Here is a 27,185-nt window from a genome sequence, read left to right on the forward strand (position 1 = left end):
GTAATGCCTATCTCTACCTCGGAATAAAGAATGTACGAAGCAACAATGGTGTAACCTGTCTCACGTTACTAAAGATTACGTGTTTTCTCATGAGATATATATATATATATATATATATATAAAAGGTAGGAGGGACGTTATGGTCTGAAATTCAGCCGTTATAGTTTGCTGGGCTAACTTTAACTTGCGCCCCCGCAATGCACTGCTGATGACGTCACATATTACATCACTCATGACATGGCGACCACCAGTAGGATACTTTAAAAAGAGGTGCTTGGTACTTACCTGTATGGTAGCATCCAGCATTGTGAAAGATATATGTTAAAGGATGCATACTTAGCCCTCGGATCGGTATAGCTAGCCATCGATTCCACTAAACTGAAAATACAGAGTAGATTCACAAAGACTTTCCAATAGGCATAATTTACAAGAATGTACCAGTAGTGACACTCAGGCGCCATGGACACTGCAGGGTAATTTTAGGTGTGTGCGTTCGTCATTTTGCTCTGTGTCGTCAAAGGTAATCACAACTGTATTTGTAATCTACAATTCTTTACTTAACAGTAGCTGAGTCCTTAATAGAGGCACAGCAATTATAGTGAATATTAGTATCACATCAGCACAACTAGAAAATGCATAATATTTCATTTAGAACTAACATCTGAACTGTATTTGTTCCTGCTGACCTACTAAAAATGTGCTCCATTAAAATACCCAATTGCCTCTGCTTAGGTCAGCAGGAATGAATGCTCCCTTTGTCGATCCGGTTCTCAGAGTTCATTGGCAGGGCGCTCAGCTGCCCAGCATTATGTCTGCTGAAAATCCAAAAACCCTTCCCAGGCAACTAAACCAGGGATTTCATATACTCTTTCTGGGAAACATACAAGAAGCATCTTTTTGATTTCCACCCCCGAATATGAGAGTATAGTGTGAGGAGCTGTACTTGCATGAGGGAATGTAAAAGTGCATGAATTCAGCTGCAGTCCCCCTCATAGGGTAGATTAAGGGGAAGCAAAAGTAGAAAATAAAACTGTAATAAAATGAATTATCGTTTTATTTTTCACTGCTACCAGCCCAAGCAGTGATGTTCACTCCACAGTTTAGTTTGACCTAGGGATGGAGGCTATTGAAGACTCCTTACTACACTCTGAATTAGAAACAGACTTTCAAGTTTTTCTAATGCAGCTGATACATTTTACTCTATATCAGAGTGATTTCCGATGGGAGAACCAGCACTACTTACAGATGTCCGGTACATCTATGGGCAATTGTGCCGCGTCTTCATACTCCAATATCTTTATGAAAATCCTTTGAAGAGAACAATATCTTGAACCAGACATCGTGGAGGACACACGCTACTACCTTTTTCAGATACATTGATTACATTTTTGTTGTGTGGAGAGGCCCTTTACAGTCACTGCTAGAAGCGTTGGCAGCGCTCAATCACATCAACGAACGGATTCAATTCACCTACGAGTGTCATGAACACTCTATAACCTTTCTGGACGTTCAGATAAAACCAATCTATTCAGAAAATCTACAGATCGAAATAATCTGCTGCACTATCAAAGTTTTCACCAGACTTCTTTAAAAAATCATTTACCCTATTCCCAACTGTTACTTGCGATAAGAATTTTATCTGACCCGATTAAGTATGAGCAACAAGCCTCAGCAATGTTGAACAGGTTCGAACATAGAGGGTATCCACCAGACATTTTAAAATCAGCCATGGAAAGATGCAATAAGATCAAACCCTTCAAACACAAACCTCAATCCAAACGACCAGTAGTTGTGTCTAAATTTTCCACCATCAGTTATGCGTACAAGAAGTCAATCAGAAAACATTAGCCCATCATTGCATCCGAACCAGATTTCATGGACATTTTTGAAGGTCCACCTGTTTTGGCATTCAACCTTGGCAAGAATATAAAAGATAACATCACCAACACTCCCGTACCTACCACGCCACTCATATACAAAGGAAACACACTGTGTTACAACTGTAACAATTGCAATAACATTATCAAAGGACCCACCATTAATCATCCAATGAAAGGCACCAAGTTTCAACTCAATCTGAACGCTACATGCGACACCAAAAATGTCATCTATATCTTGAAATGCCCATGCGGGCTGATCTATACTGGGAAAACAGAGAGAAAAATTAAAACACACGTCAGTGAACACAAAAGTAACATTCGAACTGGCAATACTAAATCTGCCATTGTACTGCATTATAAGGAACACCGGCACACAACATCAGCCAACTGCAGTTTGCAGTCATTGAAGTGGTGGAGAGACGAGAAGGCCGCAACAACAGCAACTTCCTCTTACAACGAGAGAACTTTTGGAGTAAACACTTGAACTCAATGAAACCCAACGGTCTCAATGATCGGATGAAGTTCTCCTGTTACCTCTAGTCTCTCATCTTTTATGTCGCTGACATTTATACTCACTCTGTTCACAAGTTCTCTCTCTTTTCTGACACTTGTTTTATTCTTCTCTTTTTTTAATTTTCATTATGCAATATTTATTTTGGCCATTCTTGTCACTCACTATTTTTCTATTGTTCACTCCCACCTAAATCGCTTTCCTTTTCGTGCAACTTCCATTTATCTCCTTTTATGCCTTTCATTCACATTATATTATTTTGCTGTTTATTCTCTATTTTACACCGTTACAAAATGGTGACTACGCTTTCAGCTATTTGGTCTTGTATTCTAAAGTCTGTTTTTAGTTTCCCTAACTTGATGGACATATACAACCATACCCGGTCACCCGCCCACTAACAAACTTTTCACTTCGAGACCTCAGAGAAGCGTTTTCACCGCTGCGAACCGTAAGTGCATAATTCTGAGCACGCTGTTGATACTGCCTGTTATTACTGCATGCTTCACTGACATTTTATCGCACACCATAGTGTTGTTCTAATCCGAGCACTTCTCGTAATGATGCACTTACGCCGTTTACAATGAATAAATAGCAGTCTTTAGGCACATCGCCACCATCCTCTACACACGGGGGCGTTTGTTACACTTCTAGCGGTTTTGTTTTTAGACACTTTTAACTTTCACGCTTTGACAGCCGATTTAATACTTTTTCTGTTCATTTAATACTGCACATTTGGTTACGTTGCGGACAGACACTCGTACTTGTAAAAGAAATTACGGCGATTTTTGAGGCACATCATTTCCTTTAACATTGAGATACTCTAGTTATGATATTTCTGATTTGACAGTTTTTCTTAGCCACTGGTAAATGCACACATTGCTTGTTTATTGGTGTGTGTACACATTTAGGCATCATATGCTGTTTTATGTTTTCAGAATATTCCCCTGATGAAGGGCCTTCAGCCCGAAATGCATAGGGAATGGATATTATTGTGAAGATGCTGTGATGACGATACATTGATCACTCGCATTGAAGAATTATAATTTTGATTATGAAAATTAGAAAACCATGAATAAATGCCTTTGATTTGGTGCAACCATTTCTTTGGAACTTTTGATTGACTATGAATTAAACGGACAATATACTTCGTTGTGTACCCACACGCTGTGCCCAGGGGGCCGACGCTGAATCCAGTGTCTCAGCTTATTTATTGTTACTAGGACACCCCAGTCAAGGGGTGATACCCCAGGAGCACGCACCAACTTTTCAAAAGACTATTGTTATCATTTGGTGTGCGCACCCAACCTTTTCTCACTCCACAGTTTACACTGCACAAGTCACTTTGGCCTGCTGTCTTGTGACAGACAGCCTGATATGCGCAGTGTAAACCTCTCCACCTAGCTGTCTCAGACAGCTGGGTGGAGAGCAGGCAGATGCCCAGTGGCGTAGCTAGACCTTGGCGCCCTGGTCCCCCTTTGCTATGCCACTGCACAGGCCTCTTGTGCCTATGTGCCTATTGGAGCATCAAGGCAGCCCGCTCTAGCCAATCCTGGCGCTGCTTTCATGCTGCTCATCTGCAGCGTGAGAACAGCATCAGGATTTGCAGAAGGGGGTTGCCTGAGGTTCCACAAGGGGCAGTCGTGCTGAGAAAGAAGAGGAAAGAAGAAAAAGACAGAGGAGAGCAGAGCACGGGTAAGTAACTTTTACATTTTTCTGCATTCTTTTTGGCGCCTACTGGGTTTTGCTCTTGGTCCCCTCAACACCCCCCCAGTGTTGAGGGTCACTACCCGCAACTACATGAACTATGCAGGTGGTTAAGCACAATAGCTCACTTTCACATAATATTTCTAAATATAAGCAGTGGCTATTAACTAATAAAGTTAACTTATATTGTTATATAGTTTATGCAAGCAAGTCAAAACTTATCATCAACTGTCGTAAAACATTAGCATACTGAAATGCAATTCTTTTATGTTATCCCAAGAGGGAACATGGAACATAGGTCATAGATTGTGATAATTATGACATGGTTATCCGCCCTACAGATGTCTTCAGAAGTGTAACTTGAAAAGTTAAAGCAGTCAGCCTCTACAGAGTTACACCCACTTTGAGCCTTATTAATCACAGGAGTGTATTGTGGACGCACAAAGGGAGGACCCTTTTAAAACCCCTAGCCATATAGTTATGGAAAGCTAAGTTGATAACCTGGTTTAGACATGTAACGCTTTGCTGCTACTTACAGATGCAATGCTTGAACACAGGATACTCCAAGTCACCAAGAGGTTATGTGACAACACCGAGGCTCAAACCTGCACACTAACTGCCTTCATAAGATTACAGAAATCCAAATAGTGGCTTCTCTCCACATGCTCCCTGGGAGCGTGATAGTTGTCCAGATAAGGTTTTATTACCTCATCTCCTTTGTTCGTTGGAATCTGTAACTTGTAGTCAGGACTAAAAGTACTAGAATGCCCACTTTAAGCAATGACAAAGGATGTACTGATGAGCAGCTGCGGCCCGTGCAGGAATGAGTGGTGGGAAAGTGGGGCCCGGTGGGGTGGGGCGATTTCGATGGACGATGACGAGGGAAAATTAATCATGACTAGATTCCTCTACGCAGGCATATTAATGTTTTTGGGGGTTATAACATTACATTTTCTCTCAAACAGTTGATGCCACTTTAAATTTCCCAGCAGTTGAATCCATAAGTAAATAATGTGTGCATTACCCCTGTTTGGCTCTGCCGTTCCCCAGTCAGCTTCCCTTCCCCTGGGTTGCTCTACCGTTCATACTCATACTGTACTGATGAGCAGCTGCGGCCCGTGCAATTATGAGTGGTGGGACAGGGGGGCCCGGTGGGGTGGAGGGATTTCGATGGACGATGACGAGGAAAAATTAATCATGACTAGATTCCTCTACGCAGGCATATTGTTGTTTTGGGGGGATATAACATTGAATTTTCTCTCAAACAGTTGATGCCACTTTAAATTTCCCAAAAAACACAGTTGATGGACAGAATGTAGAACAATGTCATACATTCACCCCAGTACAAGGATCTGGGCCTAAATCCATCGGTTTTTTGCACTCCACACCACCCTGGGTTAGACACTGGCTATATGCAAATCAGCTCTGACCCTGTGCCTCATGGGAACAGTCCAGTCCGAACTACCAAGCCATGTCTTTCCCAGACCGGAATCAAGCATCCAAAGACCGGTTTCTGGCTATCAGCCTTCATCAGCCTGGATAGCTTGACTCCAGTGGTGTGGAGAGCCTGGGACTCACGTCTGAGCATACCCAGCCCACTCGGGGTGAAAATTGCAAAAAACACAGTTGATGGACAGAATGTAGAACAATGTCATACATTCACCCCAGTACAAGGATCTGGGCCTAAATCCATCGTTTTTTTGCACTCCACACCACCCTGGGTTAGACACTGGCTATATGCAAATCAGCTCTGACCCTGTGCCTCATGGGAACAGTCCAGTCCGAACTACCAAGCCATGTCTTTCCCAGACCGGAATCAAGCATCCCAGGACCGGTTTCTGGCTATCAGCCTTCATCAGCCTGGATAGCTTGACTCCAGTGGTGTGGAGAGCCTGGGACTCACGTCTGAGCATACCCAGCCCACTCGGGGTGAAAACTGCAAAAAACACAGTTGATGGACAGAATGTAGAACAATGTCATACATTCACCCCAGTACAAGGATCTGGGCCTAAATCCATCGTTTTTTTGCACTCCACACCACCCTGGGTTAGACACTGGCTATATGCAAATCAGCTCTGACCCTGTGCCTCATGGGAACAGTCCAGTCCGAACTACCAAGCCATGTCTTTCCCAGACCGGAATCAAGCATCCAAGGACCGGTTTCTGGCTATCAGCCTTCATCAGCCTGGATAGCTTGACTCCAGTGGTGTGGAGAGCCTGGGACTCACGTCTGAGCATACCCAGCCCACTCGGGGTGAAAATTGCAAAAAACACAGTTGATGGACAGAATGTAGAACAATGTCATACATTCATCCCAGAACAAGGATCTGGGCCTAAATCCATCGTTTTTTTGCACTCCACACCACCCTGGGTTAGACACTGGCTATATGCAAATCAGCTCTGACCCTGTGCCTCATGGGAACAGTCCAGTCCGAACTACCAAGCCATGTCTTTCCCAGACCGGAATCAAGCATCCAAGGACCGGTTTCTGGCTATCAGCCTTCATCAGCCTGGATAGCTTGACTCCAGTGGTGTGGAGAGCCTGGGACTCACGTCTGAGCATACCCAGCCCCCTCGGGGTGAAAATTGCAAAAAACACAGTTGATGGACGGAATGTAGAACAATGTCATACATTCACCCCAGTACAAGGATCTGGGCCTAAATCCATCGTTTTTTGCACTCCACACCACCCTGGGTTAGACACTGGCTATATGCAAATCAGCTCTGACCCTGTACCTCATGGGAACAGTCCAGTCCGAACTACCAAGCCATGTCTTTCCCAGACCGGAATCAAGCATCCAAGGACCGGTTTCTGGCTATCACCCTTCATCAGCCGGGATAGCTTAACTCCAGTGGTGTGGAGAGCCTGGGACTCAAGTCTGAGCATACCCAGCCCACTCGGGGTGAAAATTGCTGTTCCCCAACTGCCCTCAGCTCTCGTGAGCACCTCTGCCATTCCCCACTCACCCTCCCCTCACCCGGCTGCTGTACCTTGAGCTGTTCTGCCGTTTCTCAGTCAACCTCCTTTCCCCTGTTTTTCTCTGCCGTTCCCCAGTCAGCTTCCCTTCCCCTGGGTTGCTCTACCGTTCATACTCTACAGTTGTGGTGCCGTTCTCCACCCACCCTTCCTTCCCAAGAGTTGCTGTGCCGTTATTCCCAGGAGTTGCTCTACCATTCCTCACCCACCCTCCCTTCCCAAGAGTTGCTCTGCTGTTATCCACTAGAATGCTATGCCGTTCCCCACCCTCACTCCATATTTCTCTGTCGTGTTGCTTTAAAAAATTTGCAACCGGTAGGCCATTAAGGGGAGACCGTGCCAGTGTTTTAGTATAGGGTTAGCCCACCTTAAAAGCCCCGTGCATCAATTTCCATTTCTTTTTCAGTCCCTGCTGCAGCTTCTAATTCCATGGTGAGGTACGAGTCGGAAAATTACCCATTCATGTGGTCTTTACCATTCTGAATGAACGATAATGTGCAGGGCCTTATGCATAGACACTTGCATCTTTTTAAAAACAGGCTTAAGTACTGGTCATCTGTGTACTGACGGAGCCACCCGGCCCGTCCACACCCGCCCGCACGCACACACGTACACACGCATGCACGCACTCATGCAACCTGAGGGCGGACTCGCCAGAAGGGTATAAATAAATGGACGCGAGACCGCTCGTGGTCTTCGGCCCGTAGCTGTACCCAGTGTCTGTGTGTGGTCCATGCCAACAGTGTAGATTAGGCCCCACTCTGCGGCCTAGGTGTTCCTGCCCCCGTGCCACGGCACTACATTGACGACGAGGCGGGTCTTCCCACGCCTCGCCTCCGCGATCGCCCGCTGCCGCGTCTCCTACCCTAGCGGCGCTCACGCCTCGGCGTTCGAGCCTGGCGATCGCAGCGCTCTCTCCAGGGTTCCTGACTCGTGGACCTGCTGGCCGGCTGTCGCACCCGTGGCCTGGCGTGGACCTGCCTCCGCCTACCTGTTTCGCGCCCGGCGTGGCACCCAGGTGAGCCCTCCCTGTCGGGAGGCGTCGCCCTTACTTGCCGGGTGCCGCGAGTGGCCCTGCTGCGCGACGGTTCCCCCCTGCGGCACTGCCCGCCCTGTGCCTTCCGTTGGAGCGAGGAGCCTGTCCTTTAGGCCTGGGGACGCGTTTCCCGCCGCCCCCGCACCCCCCTGTTAACGCCTCAGCGAGCGCCCTGGAGGGGGAGTGAAGAGGAGTGCCCTGACGCTGGAGGGGCCCACCACGTGGTCACAGAGGCCCTGTTTGCGTTTCAATTTCCTCGCCCCCAGCCTCACTGCGCACCCTGCCAGCCCCCTGCTGCACCAGACCTGTCTCCTGTCGCACGACCACCACCGTCCAGCACCAGTAGGAGGAAGGCGTCGCGTGTGACGCCCGCAAGTAGCCTGCAGACCTACACCGGCCAGGACTATGAATCAGGCCGCCGCCGCCACCGACAACACCGCGAGCCCCGCCGCTTTAACCGGAGGCCCCGTCTCTCAGGCCCCACAAGTCGTGGCACCCCAGAATGCTGTAGCGCCGCTGGGTGGCGCCGGCGCTCAAGACTCTGTCGCAACAGCCCCACCAGCGCATCTTGGCCATGGCGTGGCCGCTCCTCTGCCGCCCTTCAGCGAGCTCTCTGATCCCTCCACTGCGGCAGCACGATGGCGGCTGTGGATTGGGCGCCTGGACCACTACTTTGTCGGCGTCCGAGAAACAGACGGAAGAGTCAAGCGATCCCTGATGATGTGCTATGGCGGTGATGAGCTGTACGAGCTCTTTAAGACCCTGCTTGATAGGGGTGAGGCTCATGATTACGCAGCGGCGGTTACTGCTCTGAACCGATACTTTGACCCGTGTGTCAACCCGGATTATGAATGGTTCAAGTTGCACCAAGCGCGCCAAGGCGAAACGGAGTCCATTGTCACCTACTATGCGCGCCTCCGCAAACTCGCGACGGCCTGCGAACTACCGGACCAGAGGGCAGAGCTTCGGGCGCAACTTATCCAAGGGTGCAGATCGGTTCAACTTCGACGCCTCATCCTGAGGCAACCGCGCATCTCGCTCGATGAAATCCTTGTGCTGGCCCGGTCACACGAACTGTCCAATGCCCGCGCCGATGAGATGGAAGCGGCTCTACACCGATCTGGAACCACGAATCGTACGCCAGCGATCAAGGAAGAACACCTCGACGTGATCCACCGGCGGCAGCAATCGGTGAGAGGGACCGCAAGGGCGGCTCTCAGTCATCCTGTGGGAACTGCGGGATGGGCCACCCCGCCAGTGGGAGATGCTTCGTGAAAGGCAAGACGTGCTCAAACTGTGGAAAGCAGAACCACTTCGCGAAGGTGTGCCGGGGTGGCAACAGTCGTCGACCGACCAACGCAGGCACAAGAGGCGCGACTCGAGGTGTGCATCAGCTGTCGCTTGAAGACCCTGGTCCTTGCAGTGACGCCTCCCGCGCGGCGTCTAGTCTGGAAGACGACGATGACGAGGTGTACTTCGTGTCCTTCGTCGGCAGAGATGGGGCTCGAATACGGCGCCACCAATGTGCGACGTACAGATCGCAGGATCCACGGTACATGCTCTAATCGACACCGGGGCATCCGTGAACGTCATGGACAGCATTCAATATGACCGCCTCTCCCCTCGCCCATCCCTCTCTCCGTCCAACGCTAAAATCTACACCTACGACAGCGATGATCCGCTACCCCTTCGTGGAGTAATTGATGTGGTGGTATCCAGCAACGGACATGAGGTGAAAACGAAGTTCCATGTTACCGGTGGAAAACGTGGCACGCTACTCAGCTGCCATACAGCCGAAGACCTTTAACTGGTGTTTTTCGCCAACCAGGTGCACGAGCTACACGCAGACATGATGCTCAAGGACTTTCCCACCCTCTTCCGGGGCCTAGGTCGCCTCAAGGGCAAGACATTCAAACTACACATAGATCGAACAGTACGACCGACGGCGCTGAGGCACAGAAGGGTACCGTTCCACCTGCCGCCGCAGGTAGAGGAGGAACTACGGAAGCTTGAGGAACTCTACGTCATCGAAGTTCTCTGGCCCGACGCCCTGGGTGTCCCCCCTCGTGGTCGCCCCACAGCCTAAACAACCCGGCACCATTCGTCTATGTGTGGACATGCGTCTCCCGAACAAGGCCGTCAAAAGAGAGAGACACCTCACCCCCACGATGGACGACATCGTCGCGGACCTCAACGGGGCCCGCTGGTTCTCAAAGTTGGATCTGAATGCGGGATACCACCAACTAGAGCTCCACCCGGATAGCCTTAATATCACCACCTTCTCGACACACGTCGGCCTACGGCGCTACAAACGGCTGAGCTGCGGTGTCTCCTCGGCCGCCGAGGTGTTTCAGAACACACTCAAAGAGACCCTCTCTGGACTCACCGGCGTCATCAACCTGAGCGATGACATCCTCGTCTTTTCAAAAATGCTCGAGGAACACCATGCTCACCTCAGGGCCACCCTGCAGCGCCTGGCGGACCACGGCCTTACCCTGCACCGCGCCAAATGCTCCTTCTACCAGGAGTCGGAGGAATTTTTCGGATATGTGTTCTCCCGAGAAGGGCTGCGTGTTGACCCGAAGAAAGCGGAGGCCATCCGCTCAGCACCTCGGCCCACATCGGCCACCGAAGTCAGGAGTTTCCTTGGGATGGCGACGTATTGTGGCCGTTTCATCCCCAACCTAGCCTCCCTCGCCGAACCCCTGCGCGCACTGACCAAAGCCGGACAACCCTGGACATGGTCGGCGAAGGAAGATGGTGCGTTTTCAGCAATCAAAGACGCTCTAATCGATGAAAAAGTCATGGCCTATTTTTGCCCTCATCGTCTTACAGAAGTCGTGGTTGACGCCAGTCCCGTTGGGCTCGGCGCGGTGCTCATGCAAGAGACGGAGGCACATGAATGGGTCTCCACCGCATATGCCAGTTGTGCTCTCACGGCCACCGAAATGCGCTACGCGCAAATTGAACGTGAAGCCTTAGCGACCAAATGGGCCTGCCACCATTTCCACTTATACCTGTATGGCCACGAGTTCAAGGTCGTCACGGACCACAAGCCGCTGGTACCCCTATTTGCAGGAACGAACAGGCCCCCTCCCCAGAGGATAGAGCGATGGGCTGTCCAACTGCAAACATATAGATTCGAAGTCATCTTCCGGCCGGGAGCAGACAACCCCGCGGACTTTCTGTCTCGGCACCTAAAGGTTGCTTTCCCCACAACGGCTCACGAGGACACAGAGGAGGTGGAGTAGTTCGTGAAAATGCTCTCGCAGGATGCTTGCCCCGAAGCCCTCACGCTCGAGGACATTGGGAAAGCCACCGAGGAGGACGAGTGTCTCCGACGAGCCAAAGCAACACTAGCGGACCGCAGTTGGAAGCACTTCCATGATGGAGCCAGTGCCCTCACGGCCGAAGAGAAGTCTTTTCGTCAGCAGATCTGGAAGGCTCAAAGCAAACTCAGCGAAGGGCCCAACGGGATAGTCCTGCGCGGCACTGCCATTGTGATCCCCACAAGTCTGCAGAAAGAAGTGGTGCGCCTTGCACACCAGGGTCACCAGGGGGTGTCGAAAACCAAAGCGCGGCTGCGCAGCAAGGTGTGGTTCCCAGGAATGGACTTCGCAGTCGAGGAAGAGGTGCGTAATTGCCATTCGTGCAACATCGCAGGCCAAGACTCTGCCCCGCACCCGGTCATCACTGAGTAGCCATGCACAGAGCCGTGGACGAAGTTGAGCATTGACTTTGGGTCTTTCCCGGACGGGAGACACACCCTGCTGATAATAGACTCGCACTCCCGCTTCCCCGTGGTCGAAATAGTGCCATCCACCGCGTTTGCCCACGTCAAGGCAGCGCTGGACCGAACATTTGCCATGATGGGCCTACCCACCGAAATACGGTCAGACAAACGGCCCACCATTTCAAGGGAAAGAGTTCCAGGCATATCTGATGGCACGGGGCATCCGCCATAGGAAGACCACGCCTCAGTGGCCGCAGGCGAACGGAGAGGTCGAGAGGTTCATGCGCACGCTGAACAAGGCCCTTCAGATTGGGATTGAGAGAGGAGAAGCAGCGGAGGAGTGTTTGTCACAGTTTCTGAGTGCCTACCGTCAGACGCCCCATTGCACCACCAGATGTGCACCAGCGCATCTACTGTTTAGGAAGGTTCCAAGAGACTGTGTGCTGACGGGTCCCGCCTGGCACCCGCCGAAAATGGACCGAAACGCTACCCAGCTGAGAAGACAACACAAATGAAAGAGCAAGCCAGTCAAGGAGGGCTAGACCCAGGTCCCTGGTAGTAGGTGACAAGGTGATCTTGAAGAATCGGCACCACAACTGGAAATACCTCACGGCATATGAACCCGAAGTGTGGGAGATCGTCAATGTTCAAGGCACCATGGTATCTGCCACCAGAGGAAACAGAGCCGTGACGCGGAATGTATCCTGGTTCAAGCGAGTTACAAGAGGTCGAGAGACTGACGGGCCCGCACCTGCAGATGCGGACTGCGAGATGGAAGATCAGGCCCCTGGTGAGACACTGCTGAGCCAACCAAGGGAAGACACCTCCCAAGCAAGATCGGAACAAGAGGCAACCGCGAGCAGCGAAGGTGCGACAGGCACACCGGTGAGTTCTGAGGAGTGTGTTGGAGAGAGGGTAGGTGCCGAGAGCCCGCGGAATCAGAGATACAACCTCCGACCCAATCCGACTCCCAGCCAGCGACTAAAGGACTACGCCTGGACACTGGGTCCTGTACAAGCGCCCCCATGAGATGGACTATATATCTATGTGTTTGGAGGGATGTACTGACGGAGCCACCCGGCCCGTCCACACCCGCACGCACGCACACACGTACACACGTACACACGCACTCATGCACCCTGAGGGCGGGCTCGCCCGAAGGGTATAAATAAATGGGCGCGAAACCGCTCGTGGTCTTCGGCCCGTAGCTGTAGCCAGTGTCCGTTTGTGGTCCTTGCCAACAGTGTAGATTAGGCCCCACTCTGCGGCCTAGGTGTTCCTGCCCCCGTGCCACGGCACTACAAGCTGTAAATGGGTCAAATCATGTAATGTGCCTAATTGTTCTCATGATAGGCCTGCTAAACATGTGTGAGGGCTTAAGATCTGATGGCACTTCTTTTGATGTCACTTCTTGTGACGTCTTGGGCCATGGTGCCACTTCCTATGATGTCACTTCTTTTGATGTCAGTTGCATACTGCCTAACTTGATGAGTCCCCGCCCCAACTTCTTTTTGTAGGACTTGTGCCCTAACGTTAACTCTTCACTCACAATGTACAGCTATATTTCTGTGGGGCAAAAACACTTTTAACACTGTGCCATTTCTACTATATTCTTTTCACAAAGAACGCTAACTGGAAGCTATTGGCAAATAAAGCCACCCAACCTCTCTATGGAAGGCATTCCTGCATCCATAAACAGGAGGAACAGGGAAAATGTGGGAGAAGTTGCAGCATTCAGATCCATCATTTCGCCACATATTTTCTGCTTCTTCTCCTCCAAATGCCTGCATTTTATCGATCAAACCCACCACCCATCTCCCTGCCAAACCAGTCATGGTTAGAATATGGGAGAAAAATGCAAATCAAAACCGCATTTTTTTCTCATGTTCTCCTGATTTATACCACGATTTTACACAATATAAATGAGGTCATCTGCAGTGGGGAAGCTGACATCACTTAAAATTCTCATGTAGAGGGTTTAAGAAACACAACATCACACGTAGGCCTTAGACGGCTTTATAATGGGATGGTTTATGCCTCTTCACACACTCTCAGCATTTGTTATGCCAGGATGTTCCCTGGACAAGTTTAAAATTGCGTGGAATTATTAGAAAGTCTTAGGAAATATATCTGAGTAATCATGAAATTATGACTCCTTCTTTATATCAATTACATAGACTTTTCCATGATACCCCCCTAGGAACAGTCACTCCCCCTCTTCTCCCCTCAAAACAATATGCCTCACGACTGATGAAAACCCTGCTGATTTGCAGGAGTGGGTAGGACTCGCAGAGTTTTACCCATTGGAGTTCCACGGAGTTACATAAAAACTTCACAATATTCCACTGTGTTCTGCCCACCCCTAATAGCGACCAGGTACAATTTCACAGGAAGCCCTGCACACTGAGATGAGCTGGCAGTGTCAATTTCTTCCCCACACTCCAGCACCACCCACCCCTTCTTGTTGGTAAGATGTTCTTACCACATCTCTCCCCCCGAAGCTAGTGGTAGAGTCATACCTGGAGCGCCCCCAAGCTCCCTGTGCATTTTGTCATTTATGGTCATGACCTTCACTGTGCTCTTGAAGACTATCTTTTCCTCCTGTAGGGAGGTCATGGTGCGATGGATCGGGAAGCTCCCCTTCTTTGGCATCTTGTAGGGCGGCAGAACTGGAGCAGTAAAAACAAACCGGTACTCCCATCTGCTGGAAGTAGGAGAAGTATGTGGCCGCGGCGAGTCCTGGAAAGAGTAGTGCGAATGACCCGGAGCAAGCTTCTAGCATGTACGTAGATGTAATTAAATAGTCCCAGTAAAGACTAGAGTGCCTACATTCCATGTCAACGCAACGCAGAGCTAGTAAGTGAACGCGGAGCTTTATGCTTCTGGAATAAAAAGAGCCAGCCTCCTACTGTAACTACTGCTTTGTAGAGCGCCTTCCTTGCAGGAGAAAGGTGTCAGGGCACATGCCAGATGTATTATGCAGATTAACATCAAACATGGTGGCAGACAACCCCAAGCAAGTGAGAGACTAGGGGTGGGAGCTGGTAAACTTAGCCACTTGGCTGTTGGCGCCGTTTTTCCCAAACTTCGTGCTCCAAGCAGAGTGACAAAACTCTGTGAACTCTGCCGGCAGAGCCGAGTTTACCACTCACCCCTACAGAATTGGTGAAAACACCCGCAGTTGAACAGAGAAAATCAACAGATTCTGAGTTTTTGAATCAAGATGATGTCTATTGCTTTCAACACTTTTCTAAGTATACCTTTACAGAATATAATTATGCTTAATTTCCCATCGGGTTAGCCCATGCAATGGAGCAGTTGATTCTAGCGCACCCACCTTCATCTAAAAACTGCTCATCCTCTTCCTTATATTCGAAAACAGCCAGCAGAGTATCAATATCATGTTATTATTACAGCTGTTAAACATGTTTTCCTTTCCTCTGTCTCCTTCTGGCGAAAAGGCGCAGAATAAACAGGCCAAGATAAGAGAAAAAGCCTGCTTTATTAGGACAGTATGCAGGTTGTGAACTTATTTACATTACAACAAATAATCTAAAACCTCGCCTTACTAATGCAATTTTTTGATTGACCACGACCTTTAATCCTCTAAAACAAGAACAGTGCTCCAACAATCATCCAAACATTCATTCCTCACCATTCCCTTGCCTTAAATTCGCTGTCCTTCACACGTGACCCAACCATAGTCCCCCTGTATTCTCTCTGCCAAGGACTGCCCTGCAAGGCTCCCAGCCTTTGCGGTCTGGTGCAAGCTCTTCCATTTCCAGTGGAGAAGCGTGGCTCAGTGGTTAGAGGCGGCAGACCCGGAAGCTGAGATCGGCCGTGGACCAGGGTTCGATTCCCCGCCTCGGCGGGTCTCGGGCTCAAAATTCCACGGACTCGACAATTCTCGCTCCGGTGCCTACTCGACTCACGGGGTCACACTCTGCGACTCTGGGCAATAGCTTGCTTAATCTCCACTACGGCCCCTCGCGGCGGGATGCCTGGCTTTCACCTTGTGGATACCCTGCCGGGGTATCTCACAGGGGAATACCAGGACGGGTTCCCTAAGCAAGCGCCTTGATACCTTCGGGTGATACGTGCGCTATATAAGTCGCAATACAATACAATACAATACAATTTCTGACACCTGTCCTAATCGCGACAACTGAAACCAAGCCCCTAGCCTGGAAAAAAAGACCCAATAAAGCCAGTCAAGCCTGTGTGCAAGCAACACCCGAAAACATAGGGTGGGAGGGAAGAGGCCAAGACAAAACAACTACCCTTCCTACCAGGGCCATTGCCTTCTTAATCTGTACCAACTGACCCCAGAACACCAACTGCCGCCTAAACCTTACCCCCGAGCCTGAACAGACTAATCATATGCCCCTAAAGTCCTGGACTGCGCCATCTACCGGAAGCACCCCAGGGGTGGACATCCTAGGGATGCCACCGCCAGGCGCCCCCTATTGTCTTTACTGTGGGATGAGGTAACAATCAGCCGCGTGCAGCTTAGTGCTGAAGCATCACAATAAGTAAGTACCTACAATTATGTGCCGCCTTATTTATATTCGGCGTCCCCCCCCCCCCCCCCCCGTGCATGCTTGAGGCTACGCGCTGCCTGAAGAGAGCTGTCTCAGTCATCGGCTTTGATGGAGTCGATGCACAGTCTTCACCATCGGTCCCAGCATGACCAGAACAGAGGCTTCGATTGATGCTGCAGGTGTGAGCTTTCCGCAGGTGTGTTGTATTAATGACTGTGCGGCTTTAATCAGATACTCTGCCTCCAGTGACTAGCTAGAATAGTATTTACCAGCTCTCAAATCGACTGCTGAGAAAGATGAAATATAATCTTTCATGCCATCTCCGACTTTGTGGGAAAATTCTAAACTCGTTCAGTTGTTTATATTGTGTTATGACTGGAGGCTCAACTTCAGAGGGACAGATGCCATGGTATCTGCAAGGGCTCTTTAAATAGACATGGCTTTTACGTGTCGAAGACACAAGCCTTTTGATAAGTGAATGAAGGCGAAAGCAATTTAATCTACCCTTCCTTGTGGTGGGTGGCGCAGCACAACGGGTTTGTAGGGGTGGGCGGAATTCGCGTAATCGCGTTACGCAAATCTTCGTGAAACGGTAAAAAACCTCCGCGAACACGCAGAATTTCCGCGAACACGCGGAATTGCTTGTTCGCAAAGCTTTTTTACTGTTCGCAATTACTGTTTGCGTGCTGGGGGGGGAAATATCTCGCGAGCACGCATTTTGTGAACGCGAACAAGCAAAACATTTCACAAAGACGGGGAATGCAGCATTTTGGGCAATTTTGCGTTTTCCGCAGAACGCGGAATTACCCAAATTCCGCAGACGGAACGGGATTTACCGCCCAGGCCTAGTTTGTATATACATTACTTGACTAGCGTCACATTGCAATCTCATGGTCTGTATAAAGGGATACAGAGCCTGAAGTGGTCTGCCAGCTTGCAGTGAATGGCAGTAGACACTGTAAACACTGGGGCTAAGAAAAGCCTACCAAAATGATGTACTGATCTGACTCACCTGCTACATTTTAAGTATTAAGTGGAGCAGGTTATTGAGTGCCCCGCGCACTTTTACAAATGTATTATTTACAAGAGCCTTAGTTATTTAAGGAAGTTCTGAAGAGAAGATTATGAAATATTCCAGTTCTTCAATCTGTAGCGGCAAACAGGGGAAGCAGCTATTATGGGTTTGGTACCGCTCATCTCATCCCTGAAAACAGCTCCTTGTGCTCCATGTCCCCAAATGTCTTAAAAGGCTGATGGTAAACATTTTGGTCTGTTTTTGTCAATTATATTTTATTAAGAATATAGACTTAAACAGAACCCGAATGTATAATACAACATGTTCATAAGAATAGGACAATAACAGTAAAATAGCAGGCACATGTTGTATAGATTTTTTTTATCCAGGCGGTGTGGGTACTTGATTTTGAACTCCAGGGGCTGCCAGCCTACTGGATTACTTGTGCTGCCATGCTTGATTGGAGAGACTAGAAGACTGGCTGTAGTGCTGTGGAAACCAGTGGTGGTCCCTGAGGTGCTCTGATGGTTTCTCTTGCAGGTTATAGCAGAACAAGCTGAGAGCTAGAGCTGGAGAGCGAGAGCCAAGATAACAGCTGATCTTGGAGATGGAAGTTGAAGCCTTGTTAAACGTTGACAATCTTGGAAGTTGTCGGTCGCTTGTGGGGTTCAGCGTATGAGCAACTGCAAAAACATAAGGAGAGGTGTATGCTTTGTGTGGGATCTGACAGCACTTCTACTCCGGAATTGTGGAACTGCCAGCTAGACATTTGAACCTTTGATCAAAAAGGTAAACTGATATAAGGAATTCATTTCTGCAATGGGACTGAGGATCTTAAAGTTATCATTAGCAGGTCAAAATAGTCCTAACCGGGACCTTAATATGGGTATAAATGCAACATTGCTCAGATCTAGAGAGAGCACAGCCTCTACGAATGAGGTTAAGAGATTTTGTTGTAGTTGGAAGCACAGTGTTCATGAAAGAGTCCGGAGCCAAAGAGGTAGGAGGTCATTCATTTATTTTGTGTTAGGTCTTTAGGTTACGTCAACAGCAGGTAGGTCCTGTCAGGGTTTCATTCTACTTCCAGCCGTCCCCATCTTCCACTCCACATCACAAGTTCATAATTCTTTTACATCATTTACTTTCAGCATTCCAGACACCAGCTCAGACATGCGGAGAATGGGACACACAGGAGGATACTATAAAATAGTTTCAGGATCTGGGGCTATTTGATGTATGATGAATGGAGAGCCAAACATGAGGAAGGGTGTGGCCACATAGCTCTATCATATGTCCATCTGACATATTTTAGGATTGGTCTTGTGCTGGTATCTAACTTGATGAGAGGAATGGAGGAAACTACAATAGGTTTGTCTTCTATTTCGTACAATGCTCCAGTGTCGCTGATCCTGGATATGGGGATCTCAGGACCCTGTGATAGGTGTTGGAGGCTGGCCGGCACCAGCGGAAAGGCACGGCTAATGGAGTTGTTGTTGGGAATTGCATTGATGAGTAAATGAGTATTATTATTATTTTTTTTCATTTCTTTTTATTAAGCACTATGACAACAAAGAAACACATCAGGTGACATAATCATAGATCGTCCATATTTCTCGATGACATTCCATACATTCAAAATATTACACAGTTATAGCAGTTGGTGGATCAAGGGGATTCGTGCGCCTCCTCCTCTTCCAGACAGACCGGTGGGGCACAAATATCGCCTCTGTAATGATTCCAAGCCTCCCAGACCCTACCCCATTTTCCTGGGAATCCCTTGGCATAATAGACTGATCGCTCCCTAAACATACATCAGTCCAAATCCTCCCTCCATTTCTCAATCCGGGGCGGCTGGCTAGCTCCCCACAGTTGGGCAATATTACGCTTTGCTACCATGAATGCCAACGTTGCCCATTGCGTTTTGTGTGCGTTTAGGTCCGTGGATTCCCAGACAATCAGGATGCATCTGTGGGTCTCTGGCTGCAGTTCAATCCCCAGGACCGCCTGCAGCATACGATGAACCTTTCCCCAAAACACTTGTACTCCCTGGCAGTGCCACAGTATATGTGTGTGTGCGTCCCCAGTTCCCCACATCCCCTCTTGCACTCTCCGAGCGACCCATGCGGACCAGACAGGGCCCTGTGACATATGACCTGTGTAGTATCTTAAGTTGCACTAGTCTCAGCCTCATCTGGATAGGCGGCACCACTCGTGGGAAGGAAACCGCCTCCTGCCAGTCCTCGTCATCTAACTCCAAACCATCCTCATTCCAGGGTCGTCTTATAGTAACTAACGAATCCTCCATATTATTTATGAGTTTCTTATGTATCGGAGAGATGTTTTTTTCGGGAAGATGTCCATCCAACACCTTGTCCTCAAGGGGAGAAGCGTCCGGGAGTGTCGTGTCCCTGGGAATGTGTATGAGCAACGCATGTTGGACCTGGAGGTAGCGGAAATACTCACAGTCGTTCAATTGGTACTGCTGTTTAAGGGAATCAAATGTGTGTATTGTTCCCTCCCCCCAAATGTCTTTGATGTGTGTAATTCCTATAAGGTCCCACTTATCAGACCCCTTAGATTTCCATAGACTTCCCAACCTCTATGATTATTATTATTAATGGGAATACGGAGGTTCAGCCTGCTACTTGGTGGAAGTAATGTATGAGTCTTGCATCCTCATGCGTTCACTATCCTTTTACTAGCATTTGCCTCAATTGGATAATACGACCGTGCTTTTTATTAAAACATTTTTTAGTTTTCATGTAATGTAAAATATGTATGTGATCAGTATTAAATGTTGTATGTAAATATTGTGCATGTTAAATAATTTTTCCTTTCTTTTCTCAACAGAACATAGAAAAGGTCGCTGTGGAGTTTACTCATGCCGAGCTTCTTGAGTTTTTTAACAAGGTCAGTATTGCGTTTTTTAATCTGTCTGCAATTAAAATAACTTTCAGGGTATTCACGATTGTTTCTTTTTGTGACCTGCTAATATATCATTTATATCATTATTTACAATGGAAGAGCTGAACTAAGGTGGGACTAGAAGGACCACCAAGGCAGAGGGTGGCAGGCAAATAAACACATCATATCAAAATCTTATTTAAAAAAACTGCAGCCTTTTATTTCACACACTGGGATTTGTTTTTTGATCGGGTGTTAGTTTCTTTATGTAAGAACCAATAACTAACCCTGGCAGCATATGTGAATTCTAAGCATTGACCTAGTTTCAGGCTGCAGGTGGCTTTAGTTAGATGTACATAAGCAATGTTTGGAATGCAAAGTTGTTTTTGCTTGCTGAGGCATCTTGCAGCTCCCCATTGAATATATTCGTAGGTGACAGAAAAGGCTTTAAAGGGCACTCAGGTTATCTCAATAGAGATGGAAGATGGGTTACTATGACATATTGTGTCAAAAGTAGGTAGTGTGTAATTCCTTCGACCTCTAGACTGTCCTTTGGTGGAAGAGAGAGGGAAATAGGTTTGAGAAGCACAATGTAGAGTAGAATGTGCTAAGAAAAGGAAGGATAGGGTCACGAAGAGGGACTTCTAGGATGGTGGCAGTGCCGCTGCGGTGACTGACTCCCATAGGGTGCATCTGGGCTTCCAGGAACGAGGAAGAGATGCAAGGGTATTTGGAGCTTCTGGAGTAGTTGATACCTGGAAATGCGCCTCTAGTTCTGGTGTCACATTTCTTAGCAGAGCTACTTCAAAATGGTCTTTCTTACACAACGGTGAATTGTTCTAGATCTGCTGTTTCAGGAGGTCATTTAATGGTTATTCGGCAATTATTAGTAGCTACGCATTGATTTGTAGGGTTATGACAGGTATTATGCTTGGGAGACCTCCAAGACCAGATTTTTATTTTATGTGGAATGTAAATTTGGTTTTCAATATATTTGTGTCACAGCCATGGATTGTTTTCCTGCGTTTTGAAGCAGTTGAGCCACAAGATAGGCACTTTACTTTGTCTGATTGCATAAAGCATTGGAGTTAGGTCACAGGTATTATTGTCCTAATGGGGTGCATTTCAAATGTGAAACAGATCAAAGACTATGTCCGATCATGTCTTTCTAAAGTTCGAGCATTGTGGAAAGCTGCGCTTGAGAAGCTTGGTGGTAATTTAGCCATTCAGGAACAGTAGATCGGCTTTAGAGACTTTAGGCTTCCCGGTGCAGTAATGTGCTCAACTCTCGGGGGGAGGAGCCAAGCCGGCGACCAAGATGGCCGCGTAGGGAATCGGCTCCGCCGACCTCCCTTCCCTGCCGTTCCATCCTGCCACTTATCCTGAGCCTGTGTCCCACTCTCGGCACCGGGAATAGTAGCGACGCCTGTTGGTGCCGCTCCGAGCCCTCCCCGAGGTTCGGGGACGGAGAATCGTCGGCTGGAAGTTCGGGGCCTTTCCTGGTGTGAAAAACGGGGCCTCGAGTACCTGGTGGGGCCGCCCGAAGTAAGTAAACAACTGGGCCGAGGTCCGGCAGACACCGACCCGGCCCGAAAAGCTCGGAATTCTTTGGGGCACCTGGCCACACTATAGCGAAGCGGAGGCGCGGAGGATCGGGAGTGAGAGCTCCGGGGCACGGCTGCCCCACTGGATGCTCTGCCTACTGAGACTGTGCGCGGCCGCGATCGGCTGAAGACAGACGAGCATCGGTCGTCCTGACACCCACAAGTAAATGCATCCGGGGCAGGGTGCGACACGGCTGTCTGAAGGGGAAAGGAGACGGTGGGAAGGAGAGGTGCAGGCACGCAACGCCGCAGCGACCCAAGCTTGAGAAGTCCGGTGGATGTGGTGCCCAGGGAGCGGTGGAGGCTTCCCCACATTGAGGAGGCTCACAGGTGAATGGTCCTACCTGGGTGGCAACAAAGAGAGGAAAGCAGACAGGTTGGCCTACAGCAGACCCCAGTTGGTCCTCCCGCGCTGCTGCTAGTTGGGGCTGATGTGAGGAGAAGGGAGCCCCCAAGCTTCGCTCCCCTGGAAGGGAAGAGGGAGCACCACTGAGGTCGAACGCTGATAATAGCTGTGCAGTGTCTTCCAGCTCAGACAGGAGACTCGGAGGAGAACACTGGCAAGATAGGGTACAACACAGGGAAGCTCCTGAGGGGTGCGCCAGGCATTAAATCGGCAAGGGGAGCTGGTGTGGCTCACTGGTTAGAGGCGGCAGACCCGTAAGCAGAGAACGGCCCGAGACCAGGGTTCAATTCCCGACACGGCAGGGTCGTGGACCAGGGTCAAAACGGACTCGATAATTCTCGCTTCGGTGCCTACTCTAACCAGGGAACACACTCGGCAACTCTGGGCATTAAGCTTGCCTCATCTCTACAACGGCCCCCCACAGACGCCGGGGATGCCTGGTTTCACCTTGGAGATACCCAGAGAGGGACCATCTCACAGGGAAAACCAGGATGGGTTCCCCAGCGGTCTTCAGCGCCAGGATACTCCATGGAGTCGCAGTGCGCTTTACAAGTACACCCACATTTACATTTATTTTACATTTTTGCTGAGGTGATGGGGTGTGCTCTGGCCTGAGTGCCTGAGCAAGCCATAGCGGATTTCCGGAGAGGACGAGATAGTGTGCGGCCCGTCGGTGGGACTCAAGTGTGGACCGGAGCTCTGAGACCCTGTTTTACAGTGGGGAGATCAGCCGTATCTGGTGGAGAGGAACAAAGAGGTGGGATGGCGACGAAAACGGAACAGGAGAAGTCCCTGCCTAGATCCTCCAAGGGGTCCAGTAATATTCAGTCGAACAGGTTGGACCGATACACCATGCCCAAGGGGTCCCCGGTGGAAATGAGAAAGATCCCACCAGAGGGGGGGGGGGGAGTCCGCACAAACCTCCACTGACCTAACTTTGACGGATCTCATGGCAGACATTACCGGAGTGCAGGCATCCCTGGGCCAGAAGATGGAGGCCCTAGACAATAAGCTGGGCACAGTTACAATTGAGGTGGGGCTAATACGGGCGGATCTTACAAAGGCGAACGAGAAGGTCAAGACACTCGAGCTCCAAACTGCCAACCCAATCAACGACGTGAATCTGGTGCAGCAAGAAGTGCGGGACCTCAAGACCCCTTACAGACCGCAAGCTGGACGATTGTGAGGGCAGGGCCAGACGTAACAATGTCCGCATCCTTGGGTTGCCTGAAAAATCAGACGGTCAAACGCCGGATCTATTTGTCGAAAATATAGTTCTCAATCACCTCAAGCCTAAAGGCCTTAGCAACTTTTTTATGGTGGAGAGGACACACAGGGTTCCGGGGGGCAGGCCCAAGCCAGGGGCAATGATCGCAAGGGTCCTGAATTTTCGAGACAGGGATGTAATCCTCCAGGCGACTAGGGCCGAGGCCCCCTTGAGATACGAAAATGCGACTCTCTCCTTTTTCCCAGACTTCACTCAAATGGTACAAAAACAGCGTCAGGGCTTCATGTCGGTGAAGAAGAAATTGAGAGATAGGGGACTAAAATATGCCATGATGTATCCGGCCCGCCTCCGAGTGGAACTTAATGGAAGGGCCTGGTTCTTTGACAATCCAGAGGTAGCGGCGGATTGGTTGGACAGTACACACGCAGCAGAGGCGGAGAGTAGAACCCGAGACGAAGCAGACAAACAATAACTTATCGTAAACTGACGACAGCGGGGTTTAAGCTGTAATATCTGGTGAACGGGGGGTGGGGTGGGTATGTAATGTTTCCGCGGACATGGAGCATAAGAATGATATTGTCGTTGAATGACCAGATCAGGGGAAGAGATGGCAAGGTGGGGGAGGAGAGGGTTGGTGGGATTGTCCGGGCCCTCCCTCTGTTTTCTACCTTTAGTTAGTTGTAGTTTGGTGTGGGGGCGACAGGCACACTGCTAGTTGGGGATGAGCGTAAGCTACATGCTGGGGTGCAAGTTGGAGGGGGTTGAGAGTTGGGGGGATTTTCGTATTCAAGCTTCGATTAGACGCAGAACTATTGTCGATTTGTTTTTCATTTGGAACAGCATCAGGTGACCTTGACAAGATCTATCAATACAATGTCTTCTGGTAGACAGGGATTAGGGGTATTCACGCTCAGCTGGAATGTAAATGGCCTAGGAGATGAGATTAAAAGGGGCATGGTTAGCCAGTTGATCAGGAGACACTCACCGGATGTGGTGTTGCTACAAGAGACGCAGTTGGTCGGTAATCGATGTATGGCCATACACAAGGGAGGTTACAAACTAGTGGTGCATGCAGGTTTCACCACAGGGTCCAGGGGGTGGGCATACTAATGAGAAACTCCTTTCCACTGACTGTCCAGGCCACATGGGCTGATAACCGAGGCAGGTACATTGGCATCTCGGGAATGTGGGAGGGAAGAGCTGTCACTTTTTTGTCAGTGTATGTCCCGCCGGGGCTCCAGACAGACACCTGCCGAGATTTGTGTGCGATTTTCTTGACTCTGCCTGTTGGTATACTGGTTGTGGGTGGAGATTTTAATGCAGTGATGGATGGGGAAGCGGATAGACACCCAGCTCGAACTCTAGCGCTGTCTCAGAGGTGGCTGCCGGACTTCGTGGCAACCACAGGGCTTACAAATGGGTGGAGACTGAGGAACCCAGACGGAGTGCACTACACACACACCTCTGCTGCGCACCACTCCCTATCGAGAATAGACAATGTCCTAGTGCCGGCATCGCAGGCAGCATGGGTCCGGGAGGCGCGCCATATGGGTAGGGGGATCTGAAATCACTCTCCAGTCTGGCTCAGAATGGAGGTGGGACAGTGGGTTGTGGGAAGGACTGCCCCCATAAATGCATGGCACCTGAGGGACCCCGACACCAAAACGGAGGTGGTACAAGCCACAGAGAGATATTTCCAAGAAAACGTGGGCACAGTCGAGTCGGCACAGTCTCTGTGGGAGGCCTACAAAACGGTTATCAGAGGAGAAGTGTTATCACTGGTCTCGGGGAGGAAGAGGAAGGGCCGGGCAGAGGTGGATAAGATTGAGGCAGAACTGACAACTGTGGAGGGGGGGTGTCGAGAGAGGCTACCCCCGAGGGAACGCACCGTTTGAGGTTACTACAAGATGAATATAAGAGGCTGGCAAGAGACAGAGCCAAAGTGCAGCACGCAGACACCCAGAGTAGGGTATATGAGCATGGCGACAAAGCAGGAAAATTTATTGCGTGGTTAGAAAAGGGGGAGCGGGCGTCGAGATTGGTGCCAGAATTGCATACAGGAGAATCAGGTAGACGCTATGCTCTTCATACCGGCCAATCTCGCTATTAAATGCTGAACCCAAGGTGCTGGCAAAACTGCTGGCGACCAGGCTCGCTAAGGTTATTACCATTCTGATACACCCGGATCAGTCGGGCTTTATGCCGCGCCGAAACACGGCCCTAAGCATACGAAGGCTTCACGGGATCTTGGGGGGTGCATCAAAGATACATGAACCGGCGGCTCTGTTGTCGTTAGATGCGACCATGGCATTTGATAGGGTCGAGTGGCCCTATTTATTTGTCGTTCTGGGGAAGTTCGGTATCGGCCAGGAATTCATAGGATGGGTCCGTCTCTTGTATATGAGTCCCCTTGCGAGAGTAGTGGTGAATAACCACAAATCAGCATACTTTGCTTTAAGCAGAGGCACACGACAGGGGTGCCCGCTGTCCCCACTACTATTCGCCCTGGCCCTTGAGCCGTTGGCGGCATGGGTCCGTTGGGACCGATCGATTAGAGGGCTGCGTTGGACTCCCAAGTGGGAAGATAAGATCTTGCTGTACACAGATGATATTTTGCTTTATCTCACTACTCCCAGGGTATCTTTGGTTCATTTTTTGGATGTCCTGGCAATTTTTGGGAGATACTCTGGATTTGCCGTTAATTGGGCGAAATCAGTGTTTTTTGTCCCTAGCGGAGATCCCCCCGTGATCCCAGAGTCCTGCCCACTACGGATTGAGCCGGTGGGATTTCGCTAACTGGGCATATATGTTACCATGGACCCGAAATTGAGATATGATAACAACCTGGGGCTCCCAATGGCCAGATTTCGCAGAGATGTGGCGAGATGGAGATCGTTGCCGCTCTCCCTTCTTGGTAGAGCTGTACTGTTTAAAATGATGGCCCTTCCCCGCTTCCTATATGCACTTCAGAACTCGATGGATCCGGTACCCTCCTCATATTTTAAGGAAATAGAGTCCCTCCAAAGACAGCTTCTCTGGAAGGGCAGGCCGCATATTGCTTTCTCCAAGCTTACTCTTCCCTGGTATGACGGGGGGATTTGTTTGCCGGATCTCCGGAAGTACTACAGGGCCTCTCAACTTGCGGCAATTAACCACGCTGTTTATGGATCCCCATTGGAACCCGGATTTGCGATGGATCGCGGTCAGATATCGGGGGAGATATTACAAGAGCCTTGTATGCTAGGAATGGTCGGTTTCCCCTTGTTGGGCCTCCGGCACATACAGTACAAGTGTGGCATGCTGCCACCTGGAACCTTCAGTGGGAAGGTAAGCTAACTCTGGCGACCCCGTTGTGGAATTCAGAGAGATTGGGTAGCTTATGGAAAACAAAGGCTTTGATAAATGGGACCTCATCGGGATCTCCCAGATTAAGGATGTCTGGGGGAAAGATGGGATCCTTACATTTGACGCCCTAAAGGAAAAATATCACCTGCAGGAGAGTGAGCGTTACTGATATCTTCAGGTCAGGCTTGCCTTATCAGCAAATATCCCCAGAGTTACCACACTCCCGGAGGCCTCCCCTTTGGAGGACCGGGTATTGGATGGCCATCTCCCAGAAAAAACTATTTCACTGATATACAAAAAA

The 27,185-nt window shown here is 49.5% G+C and overlaps 1 protein-coding gene across 2 annotated transcripts in view; it reads left to right on the forward strand.

Annotated features, from left to right (window-relative positions):
• The window catches only part of COMMD10 (COMM domain containing 10), a 1,018,276-nt gene that overhangs the window by 960,115 nt on the left and 30,976 nt on the right, over nucleotides 1–27,185 (forward strand). For both annotated transcript variants that reach the window (XM_078675543.1, XM_078675544.1), the window contains one exon: nucleotides 20,248–20,307. In XM_078675543.1, the coding sequence (XP_078531669.1) occupies nucleotides 20,248–20,307 (60 nt within the window). The remainder of the gene's footprint in view (nucleotides 1–20,247; nucleotides 20,308–27,185) is intronic.

Source organism: Lissotriton helveticus, chromosome 2_1 (assembly GCF_964261635.1).
Source record: "Lissotriton helveticus chromosome 2_1, aLisHel1.1, whole genome shotgun sequence".
NCBI classification, from domain to species: Eukaryota; Metazoa; Chordata; class Amphibia; order Caudata; family Salamandridae; genus Lissotriton; species Lissotriton helveticus.